Raw genomic sequence first — 23,912 nt, forward strand, 5'->3', positions numbered from 1 at the left:
AAAATATTTACTTACCACATTTTCGGTGACCAATTGTTACAGTTTTGCCTTTGTGCACAACCGTAATAGATTTAAGACCTCACGCAAGTAGGTTTGTCAACATAGGACAACAGTGGTGAGTGATCGCAGGACCTTTTTCATGGTTAAAGGGAAAACTCCTTTACGACATCCAACCAAGAGAAAACCCTTTTTCCTTAAACTGTTCACTTGAGTTTCTTATTGTTTTATTTAAAATGTATTCTTGTGGTGTAAAGAAGCAAAACTGTAAAAAACCAAAAAAACCAACAAAAAAATGTGTCACTGTTCATAAATTTGTGGACCTAAGTGTGAAGTGAAGGTACAACATAAGGTTCCTTGTGTTTCAGGAAAAGGTGACTGGCAGCACTCTAAATGGAAGAAAGGAATATCTGAAGGCCGACGAGGGCGACAAGGACAAATGGGAGTTCCTCAACTTTGCCAACGCGTGGACGCCAAGTGAGATGGCGCTGCCGCTGGAGGGAAGCACAGGAAATGCCAAAACCGACGTCTTCTTTACTCATGTGAGTCAGCAGGAAATCTTCAACAGACATCTATTTCTTTCTCTCTTTAAATTAGCTCTGACATGCCGAGCCATCGAGTATAAAGCCACAGGAGCTTTCATAATAAATGAGTCTAATTTCATATAAAGTCATCACACTTACTGTTTGGTTTGTTCCTCATTTCTCTATGCCACCACTGGCTCTGTAGCTCCATAGCAAAGCATAATGTGATGTATGAGAAAAGAAAGTTGCTTTTTCTCGTTGCCATCATAAATAAATCTGCACGAGGACCTTGGGAGCTCGAGAGCTGTGGTCCGGGTGGCGATAACTAAATCGCTGCATAAGGAGTTCTTGTTGCGGCATTGTCATTTGAAACTGAGTGTAGAAAGCTGTTAAACTTTGTGTGTAGTCAGAAGAATTGGACGAATGCGTCCTGGGCGCAGATTTTCATGTTTACTGTGATTATTGTACGAATGTAAAAGAAAACAAAAGCATGCACACAGACGTGGAAACGTTTCACACTACTGATCAGCCACAACATTGAAACCACACTTTGAATATTGTGTAGGCTTTCACTGCCACACGAACTCTGAGCTGTTAAAGTGCAGACTCCTGGAGACCTTTGACCTTTGTCCTCTGGAGCCCAGACATTAAGCAGCAGATCCTTAAAGTCCTGCATGTTGCGAGATGGGGACATCCTCACAGAGACATCCCACCACATTCAGATCTAGGCCAAGTCAGCACCTTGAACTCTTTGTCAAGGTCCTGAAAAGTGTTTGCAGTGCGACAAGGTCCGTAATCCTTCTGAAATAGGCCACGGCCACCGGGGAATCCCGCTGCAACAAATCCAGCTCCAGCTACGCTCACGCCTAGTCAAGTAGTGTGTGGGGTGTAAAGGTTGTATCCCTAAAAAAGTTCAAATTCATTTAATTTTTCAGTCAGAGGCTGAACAAGTTTACCATTTAAGGCCATTTCATACTGGAATATCTTGCAAACATGAACCAGTAAGTCCAGAGAGGAGGTTCTTTTGTTATCTGCCACTCACACTTTCTGTCTCAGTTTCACATCAGAAACCCTTCCTCTTCTTTTTCTTCTTTTATTGTGAAACATTCGGAGGAACAGTCTGTGGAAAAATCACATTATGAGCAGATATTTGCTGCTCTTTGTTGTTCATTTGTAAGGTTGTCCGCTCATTACCAGCAATTATGTCCTTAGCTGTTAGCTCTGCACTCCTCTCTGACTGTTGGCGACTAAAATCTGCTCCAGTTGGTGGAAACAGGGTGTTGTGTCACATCTTAGAATGTTTCAATTTCACTTGTCGGTGGTTTTAATGTCGCAGCCAAATTGGTAAAATGTGTAACGCTTGTTTTTTTTAAGAAGAGACACATGGTACTGTTAGGATCATTATTTAATGACTGTGATGACTCGAGACGAAAAATGAAGACACTTTATAGTGTGATGGATTTATGAATTATGAAAAACTGAAAGAGCTGCACAAAATTTGTGATCAACATTAGAACATTTTGTATTTGTAGCATTGTATTTTTACATTACTGATGTGTAAAGAATTAAATGGGGTTTCTGATCATCGTTGCGTGTGTTACCATGGTGTTGCTGTATGCAAATGACTGCCTTTGATGGTGAAAACAAAAGGAGGATTTGATTCAGGGATGCTTTGTCACTTTACAGGTGGATTGAAAATTGGGTGCTACAGAGACAAAAACCGACTTGAGCTTGTATTTTTATTCATTATTTATTTTATATTTTTTGCTTTAGTTTGAGAAAGAAAAGCAGCACGACATCCGTTCCTTCTTCTCTCCGCAAGCTGGCAAGACGAAGAGGAAGAGAACAGAAGATGAAGAAAGTCCCTCCATCTCCTCAGAGACGGCTGCCACGCCAGCTGGCATCCGGGTATACTTAGAAAACAGCGAGGAGGGGAACGAGGAGTCATGCTCCCAAACCTCCAAAACGCCCGATCGGGATTTCTCGCCCCAGCTGAAAAGGCTGCGAACACCGCAGCCCAACCGGAGCCCCACGTCTCGATTTGGGGGGAAGCGGAGGTCGTCTGCAGGGGGGATCAGCGCAGGCAGACCTGCCAACGCGGTCTCCCTAATGTCTCAGCCGTCTGAGCCTGATCCTGCATCCGTGTGGAATTGCGGGGCCTGCACCTACTCCAACAGCAGCCTGTTGCCGTACTGCGAGATGTGTGAGTGCCCGCGCTCTACCTCTGCTGTCAGCTCAGGTAAGAGTAAGGAACAAATAATATCCAATTATCCGATCCCCCCCCCTCCTCTCACCCATCCCACCCCCAACCTGCTGTTTGCGTCTGCCTGTGTGGCCCTCTTCTTCTTCTTCTCCATCTTTCTCTTTATTTTGCTGTTGTTTATTTTTGTTTTTAATTAAATTCACAAACCTGATTGCAAATCAAACTGAATTTTATTAAGGAAACGCACGCGCTTCCATCATCTCTTGTCTAAAATGAAGCACCTGAAGCTGAAATCCATTCATTGCTTTATTTTCCTTCCTGTCAATATCAATCGTGGCAGTCTGTTGACATAATACTTTTGAACAGCATTACAGATTTCACCAGATGGAGATGCGAGATAGCAAAAGATGGAGGCAGACTTCCCAGAGTCTGAAATAGCACTGCTCAGAGAATATTGTCTGTCTCCCTCTCCTCTCTCTCTCTGCAGATGACAAGGACACAGTATAATTCTCACCTGTCAAGCTGAGAGAGAGAGCGAACAGGCGCCTACTATTGCTGCAAACGTCTCACACAAAGTTGGGAAAAGTTGAGCTGGCTCGAGCTGATATCTCTGACAGCCTATGATTGTATCTTGCAAAGAAGAGGGGAGGGAAGTCGTTATGACCTGGCAGACTGCAGGTCCATGCTCTTTAGATGTCTGAGATGCATCAAATCAGTTTGAGAGATGATTTAAAAAAAAATAAAATCCCCAAACTTGAATGTAGTTCACAGCTGTAATGTTTAGGTAACATGAGTTTAATACTTTTAGTACTCCACTGGCTGAATAAAGCCTTATATGAGCATGAGCTAAAGATAAGTCATTAGTAAAAAAAAACCTAGTTTACGGCAGGTTAAGGTAGCATTTACCGATTGCTTTATAAAGACAGACTGCACTGCCTGATCACACACTTTATTTGATGCACTTAGAGGAGGCGTATTACTCTTCTCCTTATTTGATGCCACATATATCCTGTTAAATAATGAGGTCAGACTCTGTGCAAAGTAATCCCAGTTATACACTTTTTTTCTACTCTTGGATCTATATGATGCCCAAGAGGGTGGACATCCCTAATATGGTCGTTGCAGGCACACAGCCAAGAGCAGCGAGTCAAAAGGAGCAGGTTTAAGGCGAACCAACACAGAGTATCAACAAAGACCAGCACAATGAAAAAAGATTATTTTGATCTATCAAAAGCTACTGTAGTCCAAGAATAAAACTGAGAAGTTAAAAATGAGCACAGCAGGTCAATTTTAATCAATTCATGTTTTTAACTATGGTACTTCAGAAAATTATTAAAATGTTTAAAACAGAGCAAAATGCACACTGATGAATGACACAGTTTAATCTCAGTGTCAGAGTAGTTATGTATCCAGACGAGTCATAAAAAAAGTAATTCCACATGAGCATAACCTCTGGCCTTCCAGACTGCCAGCTCGATGAGGTAGCAGAGTACAATACTGTCAAATAAAGCCTTTCAGGCTTGATGTTGAAATCTAAATTATTAGTTGGAGAACAGTAATTATAAAGAGCACATCTACCATGAAAAGCCTTTTTGCTCCAGTGAGGGTGTTTGCTTTTATTCACCTTCACTCTGAAAACATTTGAGAATTTGGGGAAGAAGAAAAGGGGGGGAAAAAAACACTTGTTGGCGCTTTTACCAAAAGACAGGTGATGATTGATGTTAGCCTCGTGTTCGTGAGCTAAATATGGAGCTGGAGTCGGTTGGCTTTGAGAACAGCTAAGCTAGATGTTTCACTAAGTTTAGAAGTACCGTTAACCTTGTAATGCCTAAACCATAAAATAACTGCAAAAAAATTAACATCTTTGAAACTGCAGTGTTTATTGAGATACTCTCGGTGTTACAGGGTTAACAGGATTTGTTAAATACGATGTGTCGCATTTATTCAATCTATGCCTTTTCCAGGTTTTACATTTTGGAACCATGGCGGACAAAGAAAGTCCCAGGAGGACACCATAGATTGTTTATGATAAGACACAGCCTCTGAAAAAGGCCAGAGCTCACCATACTTTCTAATGGCCAGCAGGGGGCGACTCCTCTGGTTACAAAATGAAATCTGATTGTTTGGAAAGCTATGGCAAAATGATGCTACTTCTCACCTGCTTTATGACCTCAGTCAAATCATTCCACAGGTTTTGTTTTATTTTTTGCTTTATTTTGTGAATTATGGACCCACTGCAGGTAAAATAGATAATAAAGGTGAGTATGAGTTGGGGCGTGGCTACACAGTCCCCTGTTTTCAAACATATTCCTGCTACACCCTGTCCTTGCTCCAAGAGAATGAAAGCCAAAATACCAAACTCGAAGTTTTCAAACAAATGGCAACATTGTTGTCCATCTTTTACCTACAGTCTATTATGGGTGATAACATTTGGCTGACTGATAAACTTTAGAAACACGCTTCCCGTAGATTACATTCTACATAAATCTAAGGTTACCTAACTAGTTTAGCATCCTTTAGGACTCTGTAAAATGTTGACATCGATATAGTCGTAACACTATAGCCCTGCGTGTGTTTAAAGAAAAAGGTTGACACTGCATTAATGACTCTGAAGTCTCTGTATTATAATATAAGCGCTATAGTGAGTGCAAGCACACAGTAAATATTGGCTGAAGGTCTGTTTGCGGCTCGGTCCATTGGAAGTGAAGCCGGTGCACTTAAAACAGACACAGAACAAACAAGCAGTACCTCAGCTTTTGAGCAGCATAAAAACACCCACCCACACATTTTTCTTTTTTAACAAAATTCAGCCCCCATTTCATGCTCAGCTGCAGCAGATGCTTGATAACTATTCAGCAATCACACTCTCTTCTTTGTCACAAGCGCCACTCTGCATTCACAGCAGCAGGCCATGTCAGCTTGCTAGACAGGGAATTTAACAACCTGCTAAATTTGTAAATGACAGACTGCGCGGAAAAATAACAACTGTATTTATGAAGATATCTCTCAACTTGGCACTGCAATCCACAGCTCGTGGAAATGTAAGAAAATAATCAGGCCGAAGCCTGTAGTGTGACATGAGAAATGCTATCTCTTCAAGAGCAACAATTTTTCACAATGACTATAAAGAAAGCCAGGACGCTATGAATCACAGAATACTGACACATGATACAAGGACGTCATGGCTTTGTATTTAAAGTAAAGGCAAAGATGTATCCGAGGCATTTGGCTTCCGCTCTGTATTTTCACAGAATGGCAAAAATACAACAAGCCAGCAGCTGTAGAGGAAGAGCAGCGAGCAAACAGAAGGGATATTGGTCTGTTTTACCGTGAGGCGTTTGGACCAGAATAAAATGTACCGGAAAGTAACAGAAGGAGATGCATGAAGTAAGAAGGAATAAGATTTCAAGGGTTTTTTCTTTTGTTCAGTGGAAAGTATTGATGCTAGATGTGGGAAGCAGGAGAAACGGGAGCTTAAAACCTGGCTACCACCCTTTGCAGAGCCCTGTGTTTCTTTAGCTGTCGTGGTTACATCTGTCAATTCTTATATTCTAGCACATCACGCTGCAGTGGCAGATTTACTGCCGAAAATGGGAAAGTTTGTCACTTTTAAGTTTCACAACCAAAATAATCAGTGTCACTATAGATTTTAAAGGGTACATTTAATGGTAGATTTTCAGCTCTAGATTCTCATTCCCGGGCTCATCTAGACTCGTTTTGCATAATTGACAGTTTAAAAGAATCCCTTTTTATATCAACTTTATATCAACTCAGTGAAACTTCTTTGTTCTTCTGTTTTAAAAGTCGTTTCAGCTGCTCTCTCTTTAAGCCCTCCCTTCCTAGAAGCCTACTTTATGAATGACTAACTTCCAAAAGCTTGCCAAAGGGCAGCACATAGTGATTATGAGCTGTACCGGCTGTACGATGGGGCGATCGTGGCTCAAGAGTTAGGAGTTCGCCGGGTAATCGGAAGGTTGCCGGTTCGAGCCCCGGCTTGGACAGTCTCGGTCGTTGTGTCCTTGGGCAAGACACTTCACCTGTTGCCTACTGGTGGTGGTCAGAGGGCCCGGTGGCGCCAGTGTCCGGCAGCCTCGCCTCTGTCAGTGCGCCCCAGGGTGGCTGTGGCTACAATGTAGCTTGCCATCACCAGTGTGCGAATGTGTGTGTGAATGGGTGGATGACTGGATATGTAAAGCGCTTTGGGGTCCTTAGGGACTAGTAAAGCGCTATATAAATACAGGCCATTTACCATATTTACCATTTACTTCTTAGATGTGCTGTGCCTGTAACTTAAAACAAATCAATTCAATTCAGTCTTATTTATATACCACCAAATCACAACCACAGGCCTGTTATATTGTGAGGAAAAGACCCCTTAAGTAATACAGAGAACCCCCAACAATCAAACAACACACTCTGAGCAAGCACTTGGCAACAGTGGGAAGGAAAAACTGTCTTTTAACAAGAAGAAACCTCTGGCAGAACCAGGCTCAGTGGCCCCTGTGGAGGTCTCCCTGTAAGGAGTGGATATCCAGACTTCCAGTTCCCTCCAACTTCTTACAAATCCAGCTAAATTTTAAAAAGACAAGGTAATTAAAAGCTAAAATTTTGTCTAATGTTAACCCATTGTTTCATCAAATTTTGGAGTCCATCTTTTCCTGTCCGCATGGAGTCTTGTGCGAAACTCAGGTGCTCAAATTTGATTGGTTAGTAGTACTTTGACTACAATAGAATACAAAGAAATAGCAGAAAGCTTCTACTTTCAGTATTCTACATATTCATACATGGAGCCCATTTTTAGTTGCTCTAGTTTAAAGCCTGCGTTTTTTGCTAAAAGAGTACTTTTTCATTTAGCCCCTTTTGAGCTCTAGCTAGCAAGTGTTCGGTAATTAACACCCCCAGCTCAATTGTTGACAGGCTAAATATGTGAGAAAATTATATATTTGCCTGTTTAGCTTGCAGCTAAAACAAAACCTAGTCTTACAAATTGACAAGACCCTGGTGAGGAAGACGGATACATCACTCTTTCCAACACATATAATAGTCCTATATACACCAAGCATTTAAGCCTGTGGTGCCAGGTAGCTTATGATAAAAGCTTAGTCAGTTTTGCTTTGTCTTCCTCTCCTCCAGCCAATCACCGCTGATGGCAGCGCCCATTCTTCCTGTTAAAAGGGAGTTTTTCCTTCCCACTGTTGCCAAGTGCTTGCTAATAGGGGGTTGTGTGATTGCTGGGTTTTTCTCTGTAGTATTGTAGGGTCTTTACCTTAAAATATTAATTGCTTTAAGGTGACTGTTGTTGTAATTTGGTGCTGTATGAATAAAATTACATTTATTTGAATTTATTTGATTTAAAAGCAGTTAGATTAGCCCCTAACGTTTGTGTTTTTTATGTTTATGTATGTTTTGGTGATGTTGAAGTTGGCATTTGGCTTTTTTAATCCATTAAATGTTCTGTTCTGTCTGACAGAGACGGGAATTTACCTAATTCCAGGTGCTAAACAATAACATGTCATATTAATTGCATACAAATTGAATCGCTGTAGTGCTGTATCGTCAGTAATCCAGTCCTGGTTTTAATCAAACTGTCAGGGATTATTACCTCCTTCTTGTGACAGGGTTTATGTCTCCGGTGGGTTCGTCTGTATCGTCTCCTATAGCTGTTTTGGCACCAGGAAACAACCAGGCAGCTTCTGTTGAACTATTTTCAAGGTGAATTAGTAGACTTCCTGTGCTTGCAGCTTTTTTTTTTTAGACCTAGAGCGTGGGCATGGTTCAGTCCTTCAGCTCTTTCACTGGTAGACCAGCAATTTGTCTCTCAGCACCTACTGTGAGAGATGTACACAGGGAGAGGGCAATTTGGTTATCTCCTGGCTCTCTGTACCTCTCAGCTAGCACTCAAACCATGTGCTGATTTTTTATTTATTTATTTATTTTTATATCAAATTACAGAATTTAACAACAAAGTCCAGCTAAGTCTTTAACTGCCTGATATTGTACAGCATGTGAACCAGCTACTTTCTTTTTGTTTGATGGGTCTTCTGTGACTGGCTGCAGTTTTTTCCGAGCCCTGCCAACTGAAGGAATTCAAAGCATTTCCTGTTTTTATTTAACTACATCTGTTAGCTCACATGCCAGAACACATGCTTTTGGAATCCTTTTGCATGGCATTTTAGATTTGAGACTCGATGTTGGAACCTTATCAAACCACTACAGACATAATGGGCTCCTGTTGGGCGGGGAGAATAAGGGGGATTGACTGGTAAAGTGGAGGCACAGCCCTGCAGGATTTTCCCGTTAACATCTTCTTCGGCAGGGACAGCTTAACAGAAATTGAGCCGTCTCTCTGCGGTCTTACTCGGCTTGTTAGTGAAGAGGGGCAGCGCTGGGGCCAGGAGCCCAGAGACTCAGATGGCATTTGAGGAAACCGACTAGAGGATGGCCTTTTGAAGAAACAAGCCAGAGAGACGCAAGATCACTAATTAGCCCTCTGCATCCTCAAGACTCACAACTTAGTGTCTTCTTACATTTCGCACCTCAAGTTTGACAAATATTGCGAAGAGATGTGATTAAAGTTTAACTAAGAAAAGTAAGAAATTGCATGACACTTTTTTTTTAAGAAGTTCTGTTCTGACCGTGACATTTACATTTGACTAAAAATAATAACGGTCTTTTCTTTAAGCAGCTAATCCATCTGTTAATTCTACTTTCCTAATAAACAGCAGCACAGAAAGTACCATTTAAAATAACGTGAAGTCTGCGAATGACGATGACATAATCCCTGCATTCATTAACATTTTTGTGGCTCAGATTTCTGCTTGACCTTCACAGAATTACAACATTCTGTATGAATGGAAATCGCTTGAATGGTTTAAGAGCGGAGCTGCAAAACAAGTTTGATAGGCGGACTTCAAGCTGACTCTTTAAAGCGAGATCTGCCGTTGGCATTCAGCCATTATCAGCTGTTTGAACACTGCTCACTGCACCCCGGCTGGTGCGCGCCACAGATGCAGTAATCGCTGACAATTATTTTGTTTAGGTTTGATTGCACATGATGCAGGCAAGCAATTAACAAAACAATGTGACACGAACGTAATTTGCTCTCTCAGCAAAACGATATTGGCTGTTTGGATCCAGTAGCTGGTGAAAGGAGGCTGGCAGGTGTTCATCTGTAAGTTCCTGCATCACAGCTGATGGGCTGCAGAGCAACAAAGACTTCAAGTATCCCAGATAGTGCTTACTTCCTGTAAATGGTCATTGTATATCAAGCAACTACTCAGAATAGGAAGATACAAATAAGACATACACTTGAATATATTTGCTTATGTGCACTTAAAATTCATCGCCTTGATTAAATATCTACTACTTAAAGGGGGCTTATTGTGCTTTTTTTTTTCTCTCCCTACTCTTGGATTTATAGACATCGACTTTATTTAATTCACTTGTTACAGCTACGCAAGAGAGGAAAGAAAATGTATATGTATGTACAAGTGCAGTGATAATGATACACATGTATTATTATTAATTAGTAGTATTATGTCACTAATAGCAGACATGCCTTTTGTGGTCATTTCGAGTACACAGGTCCAGCTGTGAGCACACAAGCCCCGCCCAGCTGCTGTTCTTCCTCCCTACAGAGGATGAACTAAGACGCTGCACCATTCCCATTCTAAGATAAAAAAGGATTACTTTGGATTTCACTTTAATCTCATGAGGGCAAAAGAATAAAAGTCAGGGAGGTCCAAATATTCAGTTTTTTCTTCTGTGTATTTTCATGTCTGTATCATCAGATTTGCAGATGGCTGTCTCTCTCTGAGCCTGAATCTTCCTGTTGAAAGGGAGTTCTTCCTTCCCACTGTCTCCGAATACTTCCTGATAGGAGACTGTCTGATTGTTGGGGTTTTCTCTGGTGTTATTGTCTTTACCATACAATAGAAACCACCTTGAGGCAACTGTTGTGATTTGCTGCCAAATAAATAATTGCTTTTAATTGTATTCCTTTTCTGCTATATTATTACTGTCTGTTTATTATTAGGGGGAAACCAAGGAAAAGAAAGTGAATAAATTACACCTGTCTGCTTAACATCATGACACTTACTGTTCATATTTTTCAGCTTTTGTCAGCTGTTATCAGTCAGACCATTGGGTTTCTGTGCAAAAAAAAAGTATTGAGGAAGAAGCTTAAATGGCTTGTTTCAGACAGTGGATATAATGAGGTGCTGCACTGAGGCCCGGTAAACAATAAATAAGGATCACTTTGAAATGTGAATCATGCAAAGATAAGAAAGTCCAAGAATAAAAATAAGGAGCTCGAAATGAGCATAATAGGTCCACAATAAAGGCTTGAAAATATACACATTCTTCTGCGCCCCTGCTTATGTCGACTCATTTACACCATCACACCCGCTAAACTTGTCAGTGAAGAACTTATGATGGCAAATAACATCACTAATGAGCCATATTGAGTTTTACTTTCATGTCAGCAGTCATTTTGTCACACTGTCACACTCTTCAGATGATGGATATCTTGCTCGGGAATGAAACTCTTCAAAGTCTGATTACACTGTGCGGCTCAGCCAATAGAGTAATCTTCATCTCTCTCTCTTTCTGTCTCTCCCTGCTGGCTCAGAGCCACCCAGGCCTCAGCTACCCCCTGCAACCCAGAGGGACCAGGCTTGTGTCGTTCTCTCCAGCTCCGACAGTGAGCCAGAGCTCAGCTGGGGAAAAGCCCGGCCTCAGAAATCACGCAAAGGCAAACAGAGCAAAGAGGGGGAGATGGAGGAGAAGGAGGCTGAGCCTCCCAAAGACAAACAGAGAGTGGGAGAAGCAGAGGAAGAGGACAAGCGGTGGCTCAAAGGCAAACAATCAGTGGGAGAGAGAGGCGACGTCGACGCTAGCGGTGGTGGCTGCCTCCCCCCTGACCGCACACAGGGTAATCCCACATGCAATCTTCTTCTTTTCATATCTAGGGAAATTGGCTAGTGCCTTCTTGTCACCTGCCCATATAATGCTGTTTAATATCATCACCTCCAATAAGGCACCATAGCTCATTCCATATGGGGCTAGGCATTATTATTCTTACTTCTTATTACTATTTCTGCACTTTGCGCCATGAAGCTACAGGAGATATTACAGTAAGTAAAACTTGGCTGATCTCCACTGGCTTTGAGGACCAGCGTACAGCACCAGCTGACGAGCTCCTGATTGGCTGTTTTGTTTTTTTGTGTTGTTGTTTTTTTTTCTTTCAATAAAGTTGACCAAGGTCTAATTTCATGAAAGGCACAAGCTCCCTAGATGCTCCAGCTCGTCCCTGAAACACAACCTGCCGTTCCCCCGTCCGCTCTGGTTATATGTGCACATGTCTGTGAATCTCAGAGGGATGTGAGGAAACAAATTCCCAATTACACAGTGTGTAATATTGCAAATTAAGACCTCTGTGTTCAAGTACTCGTGTCTCAAAGGGATACGCAAAGCAATAAATTGCACTAATTACAAAGAACTAATTACACTGTGTGCAATATGAAGAGCTTTAAAAAAATGCCAGACTAGCAGAGTCTAAGAAAAGCCCGTGACCTGGGTGTTGCCTCTGAAAACATGTAGATGTTCATATTAAAGGGGTGACACTGAGCTCGGGGCTTTTTTCAAAAACATTATTCTAGAACACTCAACACGGGAAGGAGTAAAGCGTTCAGGTTTTAACAGGCAAGCCATCAATCCCCATTAGCCTTTAACATCCAGAGATCAGCGTGCAACAACCTGGCTGATTCCTGTTCTTGAGACACACGCACACACTTACAATTTGACATCTATTAGTGCCCAGATTGTCGAGTGGTTAATTTCCCATCTTTGCAGATACGTGTGCCACCCCATCAGTCTAGGACTGAATTCCACTGCAGCTTTTCTTTTCCCTGCAGTGCCTTCTGTACTTTATACTAAAGGTGAGCAAAAAGCCTTTTTTAAAAATAAAAACACCTCTATTTAGACTGACTCAAGGGGAGCGATAAAAGCTTCACAGTCGATCAGAAATGGCAGCACTAAAGAGACACCGCTGGATACCAACTTGGCCCCCTACGTCCCCTTAGTCATGCACTTTTTCCCCTGGAGACAGCTCATGTCTACCTGCAGTACTGTGCAGGAGTTGTAGAGCTTTAAGCAATAGCCTAAACATACAGGCAGAGTGATACAGGGCTGTCTTAAGTGATGAGAACACCTTGTCTTATAACAGACACGGAAACAAGAGAAACACAAGCCTATAAGCTGCCCAACGCTCAGTGGAAAGCCACGTGAGCTTTTTAGATTCCAACACAGTGTTTTACAGTATTAAATTTGCCACTTGATTGTAATTTTTGAAATAATAGTTGTTTGGATTCCACAGATAAATGAATAAAAGGGGTTTCTCACTTTTAATTTTCTTATCTGAACCTTTCTTATTCAACTCCAGCTTTAATATTTTATCCAGGGAGTCCTCTCGAGTAGGTTTGCATGATTCATAGTTCAAAAGGATCCGTTTTTACCTTAAACTGTTGCTTATAAATTGGATGGACACCTGGCTCATGCAATTTATAAGCCATTTTAGTTCCTCCCTCTTTAAGCCACCCCCTTTCTGAAAGCACACTTTCTTCTGATTGGCTAATAGCTAAATCCCTGCCACAGTGCTTGTGGGTTTCACTTCTGCATTAACATTTGATCGATCTGTAGACTTTCAGCTTTAATTTAAGGGGTTTGACGAAGTTATTGCATTAACTGTTTAGGAATTGCAGCCACTTTTATATATTGTCTCCCATTTTTAGAGGTTCAGCCAACATGCTGAAAAAAATAAGGTCTGTTTTAAGACTGATAAAAAGTGATTTGCTGCCAGAAGTCTAGAAGTCATGGACATCACCGTGTTTGTTTGTGTTTCTTCCCTTGGGATGCGCAAAGGCTGCCACCTTCAGTCGCTGCTTATTTGTGGGTCTGTATCAGACCTGTGAATCGTACGGCCCCTGGGCCACATCTGGCACTTTGGTTGTCCTGCGTGATGTCAATGGGAAATTAGGATTCGAGCATAAATAAGTATACGTTATGCAGTTTCCCATTTCAGCCACCAAAACTCGTCATCAGAGAATAGATCACTGTTTTGTTTTTTTGTGAAGTCACAGTACAATTTTGTTTTCTTTTGTTTTCAATGTAGAGTTGTTGTTTTGTTTTGTTTAAACTGGACTAATACGTATTTATTTACTGATGTCAAAGGTAGTGCTGCGTGCTTAGTTTGTGGAGAGCTGACTGCTGAGTAACTTTATGCTTGAAATCCCGGGACAAACTGTCAGCTTTTATGATCTACTTTTCAATTTTCAGATTTATTTTTATTGGTATTTAAATGATACCTAGTTATATCTATCATTGAACCCAGATGACATAGTTTTTAAAACTACAGCTGTACTTGGTGCCTTAAAAATCAGAGAAACTGCGTCGAACCAGACACTTGCCTCTGAATGGCATACCTTGGCCTCCACCAACACTGTAAGAAATCTTGGAGTCATTTTTAACCAAGATGTCCAAATATGAAGAGCTACTTTCTTTTATCTGCACAAAGCCATTGGAAACTACTCTTATTATTATCAGGTTGTTCTAAAGATTCCCTAAAAACCTCCATTTAATCCAAAATAGAGGGTACTAACAGCGCCAAGAAAGAGATGATATTTGTCCCATATTGGCCTCTCTTCATTGGCTCCCTGTTAGAGCCACAATCAAATTTATAATCCTTCTCCTCACATAAAGGGGCAGGCCCAAACTTATCTTAAAGATCTGATAGTACTGCTATATATGTTGTCCTAATAAAGCACTTTGCTGTCAGACTGCAGGGTTACTTGTAGTTGTTAGAGTTTCTAAAAGTAGAATGGGAGGCAGAGCCTTCAGCCATCAGGCCCCTCTCCTGTGGGGCTCTGTGGGGTGTTTGATTGTTTGGTATTTTTCCAGAATACTTCTGGAAATAATACCTTCAAGTGACTGAACTGAATTGAAGTGACTGAAATTGGTATTTTTGGATTGTATCGAAAGTCAGGAGGTGTTGTGTAAGTCAGTCCTAAAAATTTACCATGTTGTTAACTTCATCAGGTTGAAAGGACTGAATCACAGATAGTTTGTTTCACTTTTGGAGGCGCTTCAGACTGAACATGGTAACGCGGACTAGCACACAGCTGTCACATGGCTCCTCTTGGGCAAAGCGTTAAAAGAGTATGGGACCTGAGAGCAGTTTTGTAAGGACATTCCCGAGCTCTTAAATCACTCATGACAAAAAAATCTGGATTTCTGCCACTGAGTAAGAAAAAAAAAAAAGGAAAAACTGCAGATAAAGTAATTAAACTACAAGAAAACTGGCAATAGTAGTTTGAAATTTAGCAAAAAGAGATTTTGTTCACTCTGTTTTTGGGAATGTGTTTTAAAAGATAAACTGCTTTTTTTTTTTACCTACTTCACATTTTCATTGCCTAATTACAACATCTACTCTTAACAGTAGCAGTTTATAAAGAGATAAAAATAATATTGAACAGAACTAAGTTCAGCTTATTAATTGCCCACCCACGGTATGTATGTATAGATATATAAGTATGAGCAGTTCATAAATTCATTTATTGAAAAAGGTACAAACATTAGTCTTTATAATGTAATAGCTTACACAGCAGGACTCTATCTCCTTTCAGACTGCATTAGGCCAGGCTGAGAGTTGAGGGTCATCTATAAACCTGTTAGCTTGCCAGGCAGTTACCGCAGTTACCGTAGTTACCGCAGTCTGCCATTTTAACCATGTTTTTTCATGGTTTTAAGAAAAAAAAGACGAAAAAAAGCCCAATCTTGATCATAGAAGTGTTAAAATGGGACTGATCAATACTGTACTAGTTAGTCCCGAAAAGGTTGATTCTGTTCACGTGGATGTAGAGTTTTCAGTGGGAGAAACGTTTCGTCAAGTGACTTCTTCAGTCTCAGCTGACTGCAGGTTTCCCCAATCTTATAAACCGTACATTTGCACAATGACTGAAACCAGCCCACTGAAGGAACAATGGGCTGTGAGGTCAGTTTCTTCATTGGTCAGTGTTGATCAGTTGTCATTATGCAAATGTACTGATTATAATTGACGAAATGTTTCTCCCACTGAAAACTCTACATCCAGACGAACAAAATCAGCTTCTTCAGGATTTCCTTACCTGGATGATTGAGCATGCATCAAGTCTTACTAGTTGGTGTTAACCAATTAAAACCAAATGACTTACAAACACCCTCTTTAGTTGATTTTAAGGCTCCACACCCTCTGACCTTAAAGCTGGCATCACCGACAACCCCAACACTACAGTAAATCTGTGCCACTTTAGTAGTTTTTAGTTGTGCTCCTAAGTCACTTTAATCATAGAATAAAGAAAAGAGTCATTCTGACTCACACGTGTTTGGGCTTTCTTCAGAAGTAAAGTTCGGTTCCTGCAGGGTTAGGGTTACCACCTATGATGAAATAGACCTCTGAATCCACCATCTCACTTGTAACCTGTGATTTTGTTCTAGCCACGTACTACATAGACAAATTTTCAGGGTCTTGAAGATAAAGTCTCACATTTTGAAACTTTTCTATTAAAACAATACATTTGGGTGTTTTAAACAGGCAACAATTCTACAAGAGGGATCGGATGGTAACCAAGCCCTACACCTAACTCTGACCCTAGAGTTTAGACCCAGTGACCTGGCGCATGTTACTACGTTAATGTCTTCACTTGATTTGTTATAGGTAGTTCCAGTAGTCCTATGGCAGATAGTACCGCTCTCACACGGCTCTTGTTTCAACACGAGGGAGGCAGCCTGCGCTGAGACAGACGATATTGACAGCTTAAATCTACAAATCAGACTGCCTTCAAAAACTGCACGAGTGTACTGGCTAGTATGCATGACGTAATTTGTTTTAGAAAAGAAAAACTATTCAAGGCATTTATCTGTCCTGTTGTTGTTTAGTCAGATTCTTAGTTACATGCTGTTGCCAGTCTGTCTCCAGCAGCGTGGGTATTACAAAGCACTGTGTTTGTCCAATAAAAGTGACCTATGGGGTCAGGAGCGGCGCCTAATGATTTTCCTCAACCTGCCTGTGGTTTTAGAAGGCAAACCGCAGAGCTGTCGGCCGCTCCTACCTCTTGATTGCTCTGAGATTACTTTCCTCACAGCACAGACAGGCAATCACTCCTCCTCCACCTCCCCGTCTCCCACTCTCTCCTTACTGTCTGTCGCTCAGTCGATCTGCATGGCCCAAACATTTAAACATGGATACCTGTCTCTTTTGGATATTAGTGCAAATGTAGCAGCGGCACCAAACGTCTTCATGCTTGAGAAGCACAGTTAGGATTTCTTTTTTTTCCTTTTTTTTTTTTTAATCTTTTGTTTCAATTCTGCAGAAGATAAGATGACTCAGTCCAATTAGGCGTTGTTTTCTTTCTCTCTCAGTAAAATAACAGATAAATCCCTTGGGGTGTTTTGAAGGCACTGTTCATACTGTGTAAGTGACAGTCTAATAAGACGGCTTTGTAAGATGAATTGCCCCCATCGTATAAATGGCCCACTTAATGCAGCTGGCGCGTTCTACCACTGCAAACAGGGAAAGGGGGGGAAAAAACTGCTTACAACAAATATGGGCTGCACACTGCAGAGCTGCAAGGTTTCATTACAGATGCAGCAGGACAAAAGGATGGATGGGATTTAGCGAAAAGCTAGTGTCCTAAAAATGTTTTGGTTCCAGGTTTGTAGCTCTGTGAAATGCCTTCGTCTGGTTATCTTGGTATTTTCAGAGTGGCCCATTCCAGCTGAGGCTGGTCTGAGAGCAGAACATACTGTGGCAGACCTGGGAAAATTGCACCTATGAGGACGGCAAACATAAAAGTGAAAGATATGGACTTTGTACAGGATAGGTCAAGGAGAGAAAATGTCTTACTTGGATGATCTCACATCGATACAAAGGGATTTGGCATCAAATTACATCGCTGATATTATTCAAAGCAGCGATGGACCGTAAAACAGTCAGTAAATAGAAACAGTTTCTGTGGAAAATAAAAACTGCTTAAAGAAATACTGCAAAGTAGAAGCGATTGAAATACTTTGAATACAAAGAGCATGTTAAAAGAACGGTTTATGACGTGATTAAGGATATAGAGATAGAATAGAAACTTAAGCATCTGTCTAATATAAACCCAGTAGTGTAGCCATAGTGTAGCGAATGCTACACTAGCAGATTGGTGGCTGCTGTGCTGCCATTAGCATTAGTATCAGAGAGGGAATTAAAGCCTCGCAGAACCTTTGCTGGAATAAATATGATGTTCAAACAGCATATTGCTGCCAAATGGACCAATCAGTTGTTGTGTTCTGCATCATAAAGACGTATAATTATATTTCTGAGTAGGTGAACATCTGTGATCAGATGCAGATATTTTAGCCTGATCAGCTGTTCATTGGTTTTGACCGATCAGCTATTCCAGAGTGTCTCTGCTTAAATACCTTACCTGTGCAGTCCCATATGAAGGTGTGCTAGGTAGAGTGAAAAATATGATATATTGTTTGACCTCACAGGCATAATGTACTCTGTGACCAATAATCACTCTGCTATGAGTGAGTTTGCATATTGTCAGCATTGTACACTCACACTAATGATGTCATGGTTTTCTATTGATCAGCAGCTGGTAGTGAAAATGTGCTAAGAAGAGTAGGAGTTTTCCACCATAGCCAGAAAGAAAGAAACAAGCTAGCAAAGGGAACTAAACACTGATCTGAATCATATTACGCCACCAGCAGCACTCAGTCGGTAGAAAATCTGTTTGTTTGTTTGTTTGTTTTAAACAACTGCATTAAAATGCTAGAAAAGTCTGTTTCATCTACGATTGATTCACTTTTTTATTAAATATACACGTCTTTTGAGAGATTTTGAGAGATAAATACATTTAATTCTCAAAAACGGGGATTGACAGTGGCTTGGCAACAGCAGTCTTCACACTTGGAGTTCTCTTTCGTTTCCCAACCAAAACACTGGAGAGATGTCTTTCTCCCATACCCACTAGAGATCCAGTGCAGGTGCAGGGCAGCACTTGTTCAATGGAAACTCTCTTGTCGCAGACAGCCTGTGTCAGTATTTTTCCCCCATTAGCAAGCCAGATGGACACGCACGCACGCGCAATCTCACTAACACACACACCGACAAGGCAGACAACTGGCCACACGAAGTGATTTAAGGCAAGTATTATCAGAGTGTTATAGGTCATTGTCTAAATGAAGCGTGGTCGAACAGTGGCGGTCTCATTTCCACCACCTGACCTTTTCGTGCTAGATGCTGGCAGGATGAGCAAGCTACATAGCTGACATTAATGACCCGCTCCCTCTCTTCTTTCTCTGTTTCTCTCCTTGTGTGACCATGATTTTATCACTCTTTTTTTCTGCTCTCTAGCTGCGTTTCAATCCTGTTGTTCAGCAAATTCTAGAGTGAACTTGTGAAAAATAAATTGGGCATTTTCTGTCAAAGAAGTTGGCTTTCTGTGTTGCTGAACAGCGTTATACTGAAGGAATAGTTTTCTATAGTGATTAAAATTAGTTGGTCAGAAAGTTGAATTGCTTTAAAACTGAAAGTCACCCGATGATGATAGCTGTGGTTGCAAAAATGCTTTTGGGCCTATATAGGTTTACGGGAAAACAGATTTCTGTCTTCACTTCTGGAAACAACTCTTCTGTTCATTGGCTCAGTCACTCGTTTTGGGCCATATCGGTATGAAACTGCACGTTTATTGGCTAATGAGTTGTCATTAACCAACAAGCATGTGGATCCACAGTCAAACTCACTCCTTCTCGTCACACCCAGTTTTTTGCAGCCACAATGGCGACCACAGAAATGCTCATCTCAAAGCTTCAAACAGGAATTTGGAAACAATGGGTGACGTCACAGTAGCTGCGTCCATCTTTTACACGGTATGTGACATTTACACTTTATCCTTTACGTTTGTACATTTGTTTAAATAAAAACATTGCTTAATTTTAACTTTATTTTAAAATATAAACTTGCTGCTGCTATTTCAGTTGATAGCTACATCCGGTAGATTTGGCTTCCAAATGTTTATATTTCACCAGTTCTAATCTTTTTTTTTTATATGTACTTGGACTCATTGGTACAATCGCGTGTATTAAATAACCTCTTTTATGAACTCTGTTTCACCAGCCAAGCTAACAGGTGCTGCATGTAGGACAGGTTGTAACTTGTAGATGACTAGCATGCTAGCAGTTAGTTTCATGCTCATTTTTTTTTAATTTGACCTTTTTAATAGAAAAGTATGTGTCAGTATGGGTTACAGATATTTAGGACGCCATGCAAACACCAGGCTAATCTACTTTCTTGTCCTTTTTAAAAAAGAAATATTTCAAAACTTTTAGATTATCATATTTTAAAAAAAGATTTCATTTATTAATCTTTGTTTGTTTTTGAATTTTTAACTGTGCCCATTGTTTGAATGGTTGTGATTCAGTTATGATGCAAAAAGTCACTTATAGCACATCAACACATTATTATCCCTACAGCCTAAAGATGGAAAAGTCATGCACATCAGGAGGCAAATTTAATTGGTTGATCAGCCATGTCACGCCCTTAGGCAAGACCCCATTACTCTAGTAATAGTCTGTCTACATGACTGGACCCAGACTTCATGATAATGTAGACTGGGACATTGGAATCTTGTCATCTACACCGGGTCCAATTCAATTCCAGATCTATTCCAATGGCAAATCACAAACACTTGCAATAGTTCTCTTAAGTTAGTAACGTATGCTATCTGCACAATAGAGCTATATCAGCATTTTAAAAGGTAAGATGTTAAAAAAAGACTATATAACTAGCTAATACAAACATTATAGTGGATTATAGATGTAGATGTTAGACATGCTAATTGACACCAGATTAAGCTAGCAACACATAATTAGTTGCTCCAAGTTACTTTTAAATGCAAATTATTTTTTAACCATAGCTTTTTGCTGAGTTGACCAAATTTAATATTAGCCAGTACTGCATCTGTAATATGATGGCATGTGTTTGTCTGGTCAGCTGATAAAACGATAACTGCACAACAGTCGTGGAAACAAGTAGCGGTTTTTGTGATATATAGTTATAAATAAAATACTTTTATTTGAGACGTCTTGTAAACACTGTTTTTAGGCTTCGTGGTCTTGTTGACAGTTACCTGTATTGTATTTCTGCTCTGCCAACAGAACGTCGAGGAACCAAATGAGACTGAAGACACAAGGTAAGTTTAAAATATGACAGCGGCTCTAAGAAAATATTACATAGAGGCTAAATAAATATGTGTGTTGGCATACTAATACTGTATTACAGGGTAATAAAAAAAATCATCTCCTAATGCATTTACCTGGCTAAGCTTACACAGGCATGTCTAACATTTACTGTCTTTTTCTCTCTGCTATCTCTCTCCGCTCAGGAACCACAGGAGGATTCAGCCTGAAGACTCTGCAGTGAGACGGCGCCCTGACCCTGAGATTCATCTCCAAGAGTTTTTCAAGCTTTACCCGCTTCTTCTTTTTAATAAACCAAACATTATGCTTCCCAGTGGTCTGGTTTTTTTTGTAAGGGAAAAAAGAAGTTCTGATGCAGTGCTTGTACATAATTCATTTACAGATTTGTTGTTGTCTTAATCCATAGCTAAGATTGTTCTTCCTAAATTAAGCCAACCGTTTTTCTCCTCTGTGTCGGTGGGATAGCTGCACATGTATACTGTTAACTCTGAGTGAGTGGAGCGTCCCCATGCAGCACAGCACTAACAGGAAGACTGTATATGAGGATAACAGCAGGGAAAGACACAAACTGTGTAACATGCTATTCATTTTGCCTGGTTTATTAGACATGTAAATAATTAATTCGCTGTGATAACTAATTGCACAGTAAAAAAAACTAAACTAGCATAAATGAAATGTGTTTATATGTCAAAGGCTGGCTGTTAGAAAGTCCAAAAGGAAAAACAAAGTCCGACAGGAGAAATAAAGCTGGAAAAATACTGACGCATGGAACGACGAGGAAATGCATGAGAGATGTATATAAACACTCTGACAAGGACTAAGGGGGAGACAGCACTGTATATACAAAAAAGGAAAAACAAGACACAGCTAAATAGAATCAGAAAACTAGATAAAGAGGAAGTAGGACTATCAAAATAAAGCAGGAAGTAACATGGCAGATAAAAAAAATCTACCACAGAGATTTGACAAAATATGGTTAACTTAGCATTAAACTTATGATTAATTATAACCCATGAATCTACATAGAAACTAGTGTTCCAAAACATCTAGAAATACTACAAGATTACTCAGAGAAATATACAGAAAATCAAATCCAGACCTGAATCAAAACTAGAAATGGAATTGAAACAAAAAACAAATGAATCTAAAAAGTCTAAAATCAGATTAAAAAAAACTAAACTAAGGACTGAGAACAACAAAACTGCTAGACTGTGACAAATTATGTATATCCACTCTAAAATGCCTTCATGTTTTCCCATTTAGAAGCAGAATTTACACCAGCAGGACAAAGAAATTCTGCGATTTTCTCTTTGAATAGCTTTTACAGCTGATTCTGAAACTGTTATCAACTGTTATCTGCCACCACCTGTTTCACAAAAAACAAAACAATAAACGTGGGCTATTACTTTGTTAAGCGAGTTAATTTTCATTTCTTTTAATAAGTTATACACAAAAGGTGTGACTTATTTCAAGCACTTTATTACTTAATCTTTTGTCCTAGGCAGTCTTATTTCTAGTGATGCAAAATTCCTCTGTTCTTTCAATAATCTGTTGGGTCTACTTTTAGAGTAAAGCAGAGTGTTTAAACCGCCACGTTTGTTTGCTCTTATATCAACTGCTGATAGCAAGAATGTTGACTTTGATTCCCATTTATATGAAAATGTCAGAGATAATTGCTTCAACATTTTCATTTCAGATTCTTAATCAAGTGTTTGAAAGCAATAAGCATCAATATATGGGTGTTTTTCCATGCATCTAGTGTATATGCATACATATTTGAATGATCTGCTACAAATGCCACATCTTCCCAATATTGTGCTCAGTATAATAAATCTTAAAAGCTGCGGGAGTTTAATGTCTCTTCTACTCATTGCATCACCAGAGGAGCAAACAGAGTACCAATAAAGCAGTGAAAACCAATAATGAGTCAATAATATATGCTCAGTGAGATATTAGTCAGCCTATTCCTCTCTCCCTGCAGACTGCGGAGCTCTGCCGTGTTTGTCTTCTGCGGCTGATGCTAATGATGATGATGGGGGCAATGGTGGCGAGGACGCCAACAACGCCCATCCCTTCTACCCAGGCCTGCAGTTCTGCGCCAGCCGGTACACAGACCGAATATATCTTTACTCCAAGGTACCGCCGCCTGTCTGTTTGATTGTGCATATTTGATCATAGACTGAGCTCATAAGGGAACCAGAGAATTTGTGTGTGTTTTCACAATAATTCTTGTTCCTCTCAAGGTTGTGCCATTACAGGAAACGTTGCACCTGCCTATATTGTCCATCTGTGCCAAAGAATTACTCTGAGCTTAAATGCAAGTCAGTGTTTAACTCACAGTGAGATTCAGTCGTTTTGTGTTTTCTGCCACTCTGTGCTGCACACCTTGTCTTTTATTTTAGGTTCTCTAAGGGCCAGAAACAAATTGGTGTGATAGCACAACGGCAAAAAAAAAAAAACAGTGGTGGAAATTCAGCAGTTGATGTACTAACTGTTTGCTTATGAACCAGTGATGGCAAAGGGAATCTACCAAGAGGGCTGCCAGTAAGGGGTCAAGTGGTTTCACTGGGTGAAACACCATGGCAATTCAGGTCCATGGGATGGAGCAGAAGGAGATTTGGCTTGTTCTGATTTGAGGGCAAATTCTTCTCTTAGAAACTGAAGGGGATTTCATTGGAGGTTGGGGCATCAGTTATCTGGATAATTCTCAGAGCTCAGGTGGAGTGCAGGATTCATCCAGATATTGAAAATGGCTGGACAAAGCTGGACTGCACAGATGCACAGATCATGGCAGTGCAGGAAAAAGCTCCAAGCACAAGATATACTACACTACGGCAAGACCCAAGGTGCAGTTTGTGCAGAGATGCTCTGGAAATAATTCAGCACATTACAGAAGGATGCAAGAC

General features: G+C 40.4%; 1 protein-coding gene across 7 annotated transcripts in view; it reads left to right on the forward strand.

Moving 5' to 3' along the window:
- The window catches only part of zranb3 (zinc finger, RAN-binding domain containing 3), a 122,100-nt gene that overhangs the window by 50,224 nt on the left and 47,964 nt on the right, over positions 1 to 23,912 (forward strand). For 6 of the 7 annotated variants that reach the window (XM_076880354.1, XM_076880353.1, XM_076880357.1 and 3 more), the window contains exons 12-15: positions 366 to 539; positions 2,295 to 2,760; positions 11,354 to 11,656; positions 22,988 to 23,142. In XM_076880354.1, coding sequence (XP_076736469.1) covers positions 366 to 539; positions 2,295 to 2,760; positions 11,354 to 11,656; positions 22,988 to 23,142 — 1,098 coding nt within the window. The remainder of the gene's footprint in view (positions 1 to 365; positions 540 to 2,294; positions 2,761 to 11,353; positions 11,657 to 22,987; positions 23,143 to 23,912) is intronic. The other variant, XM_076880358.1, reaches the window with a different exon arrangement.

This window comes from Maylandia zebra, linkage group LG23, assembly GCF_041146795.1.
Source record: "Maylandia zebra isolate NMK-2024a linkage group LG23, Mzebra_GT3a, whole genome shotgun sequence".
Lineage (NCBI taxonomy): Eukaryota > Metazoa > Chordata > Actinopteri > Cichliformes > Cichlidae > Maylandia > Maylandia zebra.